General features: G+C 45.1%; 1 protein-coding gene across 16 annotated transcripts; it reads right to left on the reverse strand.

Annotated features, from left to right (window-relative positions):
• Positions 1–1,992: 1,992 nt before the first annotated feature.
• Positions 1,993–6,891, reverse strand: LOC118094388 (uncharacterized). 16 transcript variants are annotated; one of them, XM_088654540.1, is made up of 5 exons: positions 6,718–6,891; positions 5,352–5,492; positions 4,639–4,776; positions 3,809–3,955; positions 1,993–2,389 (listed from the first exon to the last, which is right to left on the reverse strand). In XM_088654540.1, the coding sequence occupies exons 2-5, from the start codon at positions 5,355–5,357 to the stop codon at positions 2,267–2,269; spliced, it is 414 nt and encodes a 137-aa protein (XP_088510666.1). In that variant the 5' UTR covers positions 5,358–5,492; positions 6,718–6,891; the 3' UTR covers positions 1,993–2,266. The 16 variants fall into 16 exon arrangements, with proteins under 16 accessions (XP_088510666.1, XP_034990622.2, XP_088510662.1 ...); XM_035134731.3 differs by having other exon boundaries at positions 1,993–2,392; positions 6,718–6,884; XM_088654536.1 differs by having other exon boundaries at positions 1,993–2,392; positions 5,352–5,495; positions 6,718–6,798.
• Positions 6,892–9,038: the final 2,147 nt, after the last annotated feature.

Consider the following 9,038-nt stretch of genomic DNA (forward strand, 5'->3'; position numbering starts at 1 on the left):
AAACAAAAAATTCTTTTCATACCAATGACAAACTTAGTTGGTCTCTAAGGTGCTACTGGAAGAAGAATTTTTATTATTATTTAGGATCCCATTGTTAGCCTTGTAAAAAGGCTTGGTGAACTAAGGTCCAGGCACCCCCAATGGGAAGTTAGTTGGCTTTTTCTTTTTTTTGAGGGGCAGTTTCCCTGTGTTGTAAGAATTAGCTGGGATAGCTCAGTCGGTAGAGTATGAGACTCTTAATCTCAGGGTTGTGGATTCAAGCCCCACATTAAGCAAAAGATTCCTGCATTGTAGGGGGTTGGACCAGATGACGCGCTACAATTCTATGAGAAACCATATGATATCCTTGATGGCGCTAGGTCTGCAGAGCTAAAAGGCAGCACATGCTGGTCTCTTCAGACAGCCAGGACACCTCTGCTTCCCAGGAATATCTTCAGGGCTAGGCACAGACTTTCCCGTACAACCCTATTTCCCAATCTCTTCATGATCCTTTTACACCTTTGTTCATCCCCCTCCATGTTTGCCTAGGTGTGTGTTTGTGGAACATAACAAAATATAACAAATGCCAAAAATAAAACTATAAGGGGTATCGAGAACTGAACATAGCAGAACCAATTTCCATAGCAAAATAAGTATAACAGATCAAGGTTCCAAATAACATTGCATTATCCTGTACCTTATGGCTCCAGTACATTACAAAGAGACTCCATTTCTCCATAAATCTATTATCTTGCCGTCTACCCTCTCTGGTTCTAACCACGTGTGAGCTTAACCGTGCATACTGTGTCCCATATTTTAATTCTTTGTTCCCTAATAGATGCTCTTTTTCCCAATTTTGACAAATAATAATTCTGGCAGCCGTCAAGGGATGTTGTATTCTTTCCCTGTCCTCTATTAAAAGTGCTGCTTGAGCATACCCAAATGGGAAAGGACACTTGGGTAAATTATAGTCCATCATTTCTTCAATTTCTGTTCTTATCTCTTCCCAGCAGTTTCTGAGTTTAGGACACATCCAGAATATATGCCATATCCCACTGTTTGTGGTTTTACACCTAGCTGCCTAGAGCTATTTGTGTGCTTTTTCCTCTCCGGGACATCTACCATTACTGGTCCTGTGGGAATGGTTCCTAGAGATAAGAAAGAAGCAGGCATGTGATGAAGAGCACCTCAGAGCAGTCTCCAGCTGTGCTGATTATTTTTAAAAAAATATTGCTATTGTTTATTGAAGTGTTATTGCTTTTTAAAATGTGATTAAAGTTCAGTGCTTCTTGCAAGCCAGCTTGATCTGTATCCTGAAAGGCAGAATGCAAATAACTCTAATGCTAATTAAACGCCTGTCCCTCATCATGTGTCTGTGCACTTAGAGGGGGCAAGGGTGTTTGTCACATTGTAGATGCTTTTATGTGGCTTGGAGGATATGGACTACTGGTCATTTGAGGCTATCACTGAAGCCCCATCTGCACTATCCATTTAAAGCACTATGCTACCACTTTAAGCATGGCCTCCGCCCCCCCCCCCCAAAAAAAACAATTCTGGGAACTGCAGTATGCTAAGGGAGCAGTGAGTTATTAGGAGACATCTATTCCCCTCCACACAAAGTGATTTAACAATCAATCCCTCTTCACAAGAAACTCTGGGAACTGTAGCTCTGCGAAGGGAATAGGGAGTCTCCTAACAACTCTCATCACGCTTAACAAACTGCATTTCCCAGGATTATTTGGGGAATGTTATGACTATCTAAAGTGGCATGATACTGCCTTAAATGTAACCAAGGAGGAAAGCTTTCCCCCCCTACTGGAAGATAGTATTTTTTATTTCACACAGATCTTCAGACAATGATATACTCATTGTATTTCTTCCAGCCTCCAACATTCAACTTGGTGAACAAGAAAAATACCTAAACTTTTTCATCAACTTAGCAATCAAACGCCTCCATGCAGCAAATGTCTATTAAATGGACTCCATTTGCATTCTCACTAAAGAGACACAAGCGATATTCAACCTGCTTTATTATAAAATGCAGCAATTCATATAAAAACATTAATATCAAACACGTAGTACAAAGTACAAAAGCTCTTGAAAAATCAACATGAAAAACAAAAAGCTCAGTTTCAAAACTTCTTGCATCAGGACAAGTTAATTATGTCAGGCTGAGCAACTAACTCCCCATTTTACTTGTCCACCGCTTGTAGGATCTACCACTTGTATGGAATCTTCCAAATCCTCCCACACTCCCAAATCACAGACACAATCTATTTTGAGTTCTTCATCGCAGTTTGATCTCAAAGCAAATGCAATTGATGTTCTGGCAGTCTGGGGGCTGGTATGTGCAGGCACAATCGCAGAGTGGACACAAGCGGGGAAAGGAACAAGCCCCTGGTTCCCAGCCCTGCTGGTAAGAGACAGAAATTGTACACTGTTAACCTATGGAAATACCTGCATCAAGATGTTACAACATCCTTCACTAAACTTGGACTCAGGGAAATACTGAATAATGATTACCACAAGACTGTTGAAAGGCAGGGTATAAATATTTTAAATTAATAAATAGGCATTGTCTGAAGATAGATACCAGAAAAGGATAGGCTTGAATATCATGGTAAGTTCCCTTGACATTTTCCCACTCTGAACACCTATAAGTTCAATGTTTCTCAACATGCAGGCCACATCCTCCCTGGAGAAGCTCAGACAAGCTCTAAAGAAAGTGTAAGTGTCTGTCTACCCTGTTCATCTTTCTTCCTCCCACATGGATCCCTCTTGCCTGTCCCTCTCCTTTCAAATGATATATATTGTTTTGGTTAGCATATGATTTTAAGGAGTATGGGTTTATTAAATAACAAGTGCTGCTGTTTTCAAGAGCCTCTTTACTTGAAACTATTCAGGTAGCTTGTTATCTCTCCAGAAATACCACATGTTTGCTACTGCCTAACTTGCAGGCTTTGTTACTCATGCAGGTAGAATTAGAGATCCACAGGAAATGCATTCTCTAGTTCAGAATTTCAATCTAATTCCACATTCAGACATTGCCACTTGCACAAACACACCACACACAGGTAAACAGTAGAGCTGCCACACAATTCAAGATATGCAGCACAATCCTATACATATTGATAAATTTTATGTCTACCCATTTTTAAGTTTGATTTTATGAGTGCTTTTATGAATATATTGATTTATGTATACCACATAGAGATATTTAAAATTCAGTACTATATAAATCTTGTTAAATAAGTAACATCTGGAAAACTACAGGTTTGCCATCCTTGCTCTAAAAAGGCAAGGTATTATTCTGCTCCGAATTGTTCTCTCTTTCCTCTTAGCACAGAGTAACAGAGCATGCAACCATACCTTCTCACCCTTCTCCTCCACCCAACAAAAAAATAAGTTTCCCTCCAAAATGTGTAACATACATGAAGGCCAGTCATTGCCACGCCCCACATTTTCATCTGCTAAGTCCTGGACCGCCTTTCCACCTGGACACTGCTGTGTACAGTGGAACCTCATGTTATACACTGTCCTCCTTACGAATGCTTCGGGTAACGAGCTCCGCTAACCCAGAAGTAGATGCCCCTAGTTGTGAACTTTGCCCCGGGATGCGAGCGGAAGTCGCGCACCGGTGGCGTGGCAGCAGCAGGAGGCCCAATTAGCGAAAGCGTGCCTCATGTTAGGAATGGTTTTGGCTTAAGAACAGACCTCCAGAAGTAATTAAGTTTGTAACCGGAGGTACCACTGTATTCAAATGACCCCAGGGGAAACTAGTCTCAGATATTTCCAAAAAGCCAATCAATTATCCAGAGGGAAAACTCACATTAGTACAGGTGCAGTAGCGATCCATACAGCGGGTTGGGGAAGGAATGGCACAGTCACATGATTCTGCACAGGTCAAACAGCATTCGCACATGTTTGGCCAAGGCCGCTTTTCACAGGAACAGCAGTTGGCACAAAGACCCCGGGCCTGCGAAGAGATAAGAGAAGGAAAACCAGGTTGGTTAACCAAACAACCAGAGTTAAGAAGCAATTCTTTTTATCTCTCATAGGCTAGAGCTCCTATGATTTGTTACGAAATTGATTGCAAGGACGCGGGTGGTGCTGTGGGTTAAACCACAGAGCCTAGGGCTTGCCAATTAGAAGGTCGGCGGTTCGAATCCCCGTGAAGGGGTGAGCTCCTGTTGCTCGGTCCCTGCTCCTGCCAACCTAGCAGTTTGAAAGCATGTCCAAGTGCAAGTAGATAAATAGGTATCGCTACAGCGGGAAGGTAAACGGCGTTTCCGTGCGCTGCTCTAGTTTGCCAGAAGCGGCTTTGTTATGCTGGCCACATGACCTGGAAGCTGTACGCCGGCTCCCTCGGCCAGTAAAGCGAGATGAGCGCACAACCCCAGAGTCGTCTGCGATTGGACCTAATGGTCAGGGGTCCTTTTTAATCCAAAATTGTCAGAACACCAACTGCGCAATATTAACAATGTGAATTTGTTACCCCTTTCTACTTGCTCTCCAAAGGACTACTGCTTCCATAATGCACTGTCATATGGTATGCTGTAATACACTATGGAAAAGATAGATCTATCCTCATTATTACACCTATAAAAATCCCCAAATGTGTTTGCCCTTTCAACCATCACCATCCCTTTCCCAAGTTACCATCAGGCACTGTCGGAGGACAAGGACCAGGGCCAGAAGTAATAAGTAGGATCCAACGACCAAGAAAATGATGGCAGGAAGAGGCAGGAACAAGGTTGTGGCAAAAGGGAGGTCTGGTGGAGGGTTCAGCGATGGAGTCTGTAAGGAGAGGAAAGCCAAAGGAGAAGGGACATTGACAGTACGGTATGGAGGGTGAGGAGGAAGAGGAGCAATTAAAGGCGTTACATGGCTGAGCACTGAAATACAGCTTTGGACGTAACACAAAACACCTGCTAGGAATTTGGAATGTTCTTAATATCAGAAAATTGGCAGATGGAATATTTAACCTCTGACCAGAAGCATATACATGAAGTGTATAGCTTCTCTGACATAGGTTAGTACATGTTTGGAAGTTAGGTGACTCCTCTTAATCTAGTGGTGGTAGCAGCAGCAGCTGCAGATATAATATTGTTTTAATGAGTTTCTAACCTTCAAATATCTGTGAGGCACAGAGGATCACATACTTATATGAAGAGGATCCCACAATAATCAATATTCCAAACTCAAAATGTTTGAATTTTAACACATGGCTTTCAAATCAGTCTTCAATGATTCCTAAGTAGATTTGTTAAATTCAGTTCAGTCACATGTCAAACTGGGAGAGGAGAGATGGGGCACTTTGAGAAGTGAAGTGAAGGGCAGTGTGAATACAGATGTAAGAATGCTTTACTTACTGCCATTCCTCAGCTGGGGAAGGACTAGGCATCAACCTCTGGAGGCTCCATGGATAGCTCAGAGCCCCGAGGAAGAGACAAATAACTTGAAGCTATTACAGACCATGCTTCTACTTGTTCCTTGAGCACAACATCTATAGTCTGCTAGAGCAAAAGAGAGGGTCAGAACTTACTGAGCAACAGAGTTAAAACTCACTTTCTTCATGAAGCTTTCATTCATGTACATTAACTCTGAAGACTACTGATTTCAAAGAGGTCTCAACCATATTGAGATTGATCAAACAGGCTCCAAAGCTCTAATGTTGCTGTTATTACACACACACACACACACACACACACACACACACACACACACGTAGAATGGTATTGATTAAAGTTTCAGTGTCACTGGGATAAATAAATTTTTATTCTGGAAAGGAAGCTCGAATATTTGTCTTCTGTTTTGACAGTTGACCCCACAGCCCCCTCCTGCAAGCCTACTTCCCCTCTCCCTGCTCATCGCACCCTTCCCTTCCATTCTTCAAAATTTCCTCTTTCCATAACCAAATGGAAACGAAATGAAACAGTCCTTCCTCCTCCTCCCAATGTTAATGAGCCTCCAGTCTCTTCTGATTAATGTCCACTCCCTTATGAATATTGTTCATCATTCACTGTGCAGCTTTATTCGTATTAATCAGAGACAAGAATCTGCGCTCCCTGTTTCTGGCGATGTCCAAACCCACCCGCCAGGTGGACATCAGTGCTGCCGATTCACGTTCATACGCTTCCCGGGCCTTCCTCCATTGTGGAGCGAGCGGCCTAGACGAAACTGGGCTCTGAAGCTCAAGTCGTCGTCTCTCAGCCTAACCTACCTCACGGGGCTGCTGTGAGGATAAAACGAGAGAGGGGGGGACGCTGCTCTGAGCAACTTGGAAGCCATGCAGTAGTATGTAAATATACCAAGGCGTCCCTCGGTCGCCGTGGAAACCGCACCTGCGCGCGCGGCCCGCTACGGGCTCTCACTGCGACCAAACTCTCTTAAGGCCGCTGTGCTCCTCCGCGGAAGTGAGGCGAGACATCGGACAGGAATGAAAAAAGTTGCGTCAACGGAAATGCGGCGCCTGCACCAGAAGTGACGTCAGAGAGAGAGAGGAAGCGAGTGGGCCTCTTCCATCTTTGTGCGGGGGGGGGAGGGAGAACAGCTCAAGGTAGAATAGTCGACTCAAAGCCCTTCCTCTAAACGAGTGGCCGGGGATTTCCCCTATTGCCTGCATTCGAGTAAACGTCGACCCAATTCATTCCTAACAGCAACCCGCCAAACCATCAGACTTTTCCTCCACTCTTCTCTCGGTCCTCAGTAAAACGTCGCCAGACAGACTTATCCTACCTATTGAAGGAAATCTACCCAGTAACGGGAGTGTTCTGCAGCGCGGCATTGGCCCGTTGTAGCGACCAATCAGGCCCCGAAAGGTGGAGGGAAGGAGGCGGGGCGGGGTGGGGTGGGGGTAAAACGGAAAGCCCATCATATTCAAAAGTTCATGACAGTCGTTACTCCACAAGCGGCGCATGCGCGGATTATTCGCTCGGTTTTGCGCGGCGCATGCGCTCAATAAGAAGATTATAGACATAAAGATTATAGACTTGTACGTGGAGGCTGCCACCGGGTTTACTTCGGGCGTCATATTCGGTCTCCTCCAGGACGGAGAAAATGACGGGGTTAGGTGTGACGGAGAAGTGGAGTGTCCACGCCCCATAAACAGCAGCAAAAATAGGAGATCGTACTATTTCTTAATCGGGAGTCGTTCCGTATTTTTTAATTTTTTTTAAAATTAAGCATTTCAAAGTGCAGCACACCCACCTATCTGCATGCATGCGAATCGCCGGAGCACCAGGATTTTGTGTGCAACTGAGCGCTGGATTTGGCCTCGGGGTACAATTTAAGCAGATTATTCAGCTTTCCTGCAGTCTGAAGGGTATTTTACGTGAGGAGTTGTTGCAGAACAGCTTCTCCGTTATATTACCGGTATTATTATTATTTCGATACTTCTACTCCGCTCTTCCAAGTGAATACCCAAAGCAGCTTACGAAAGAAATAGAAACCCAATACAGTATACAATATCAAAGCCCTAAATCAATACAAATTATTGTTATTAACGCAGCAATATTTCACGGGGCGGCGGCATTGCAGGGCTGTGCAAAGCGCTCTTTCTTTCCCTCCCGCAGTACCGCAGCCTGCAAGAAAGAGGATGATTAATGGGCTGCATTGGCGTTGCCAGGGTTTTTCTTCTTAAACGAAAACGCGTTTTCCGCACTAAATGACAATTCTTCTTTTGTTTCGGGCGGGGGGAGGCGGCAATCAGAGGTGAGAAATGCGCGGGTGGGGGGCTCCGATCCCACGTTCAGCCTCGGCTACGGAGCTGCGTTCTTCTATCTTTGCAGCGCTCCCTCCCACTTCGGAAAACCGCGTTGCCCCTCTTCACTTTTCCTGCATCTGTCTCGAAGACGGGATGCAGCTCTGTGCACATGCGCAAAGCGCCTCTCCTGCTCCACTCCACCCCTCCGCCTCCGCGTGTCCCCGCTATTGTTGGCGGTTCGTTGTTGCCACGGAAACCACAAACTATCTGAAGGGGCAGTTAGGCCCTGGGTGGGGCGGGCTGCGTGCAATACGTTAGATGCGCGGAGAGGGCAGGCGAGAGGAGGGCAGGCGTTGAATGGGGGGCGTGATTTGAGTTTACGCAGACGTTTGCTGCAATAATTTAAATGTATTAATCATCCCGCGTTAATTAGCCCCAGGACTGGGCGGGAAGGAGAGCAAACATGCAGAGTTACTCAAATGCGCCCAGGTGGATGGTGCATATGTAATAATTGAAAGAGTCATTTAAATGTATGTGCAGATCTGCCTTCATAAGAAAATATTTTGGTCGCGGCATTAATATTCCTGAAGGCGGGTAAGCTAGTCATTTAGGTGCCTCGTTCCTCGTAAAAAATGGATTTTCACCCTTTGCACTGGATGGCTCATTTGGTAGAGCAGGAGACTCTTAATCTCAGGGTCGCTGGGCAAAAGGTTTCTGCATTGCAGGGGGTTGGACTAGATGACCCTCGTTGGTCTCTTGCAATGCTATGAAATTGACACCTACGGTTCATATATTTAGTAGGAAATGTGTCACCCCTCCTCCCCTATAATGCTGAAACTTCAGCATATTAACAGCTTCTCTTTTTAGTTCCTATCCAAGGGTTTTCATGCTGAACTACTACTCATTGTTACTAAGTGATTGCTAATCAGAAAAAACCCATTTTGATACCCCAATGTTTTTAAATTTACTATGCGTTTTTTACTCAGAAGTACTAGACGGGGTGAGCTCCCATTGCTCAGTTCCAGCTCCTGCCAACCTAGCAGTTCGAAAGCATGTCAAAGTGCAAGTAGATAAATACGTACCGCTCCAGCGGGAAGGTAAACAGCGTTTCCATGCGCTGCTCTGGTTCGCCAGAAGCGGCTTTGTCATGCTGGCCACATGACCTGGAAGCTGTACGCCGGCTCCCTTGGCCAGTAAAGCGAGATGAGCGCCGCAACCCTAGAGTCAGTCACGACTGGACCTAATGGTCAGGGATCCCTTTACCTTTACTAGCTGAGTAATCCTAACCTCAGGCCATGTGGCCCTAGGGACCCTGAAGCAGCTGGCACAGCAGCAGGAACCAAATCCATCTCAT

The sequence above is a fragment of the Zootoca vivipara genome, chromosome 12 (genome assembly GCF_965207765.1).
Source record: "Zootoca vivipara chromosome 12, rZooViv2.hap1.1, whole genome shotgun sequence".
Classification (NCBI taxonomy): Eukaryota; Metazoa; Chordata; class Lepidosauria; order Squamata; family Lacertidae; genus Zootoca; species Zootoca vivipara.

Coding starts and splice junctions, on each gene's coding strand:
- LOC118094388 (XM_035134731.3), bottom strand. Junction 3,956..4,638: donor TCCTCCGACAGTGCCTGATG/GTAACTTGGGAA, acceptor ATCTCTTCGCAG/GCCCGGGGTCTTTGTGCCAA. Junction 2,393..3,808: donor GCTACTGCACCTGTACTAAT/GTGAGTTTTCCC, acceptor GTCTCTTACCAG/CAGGGCTGGGAACCAGGGGC.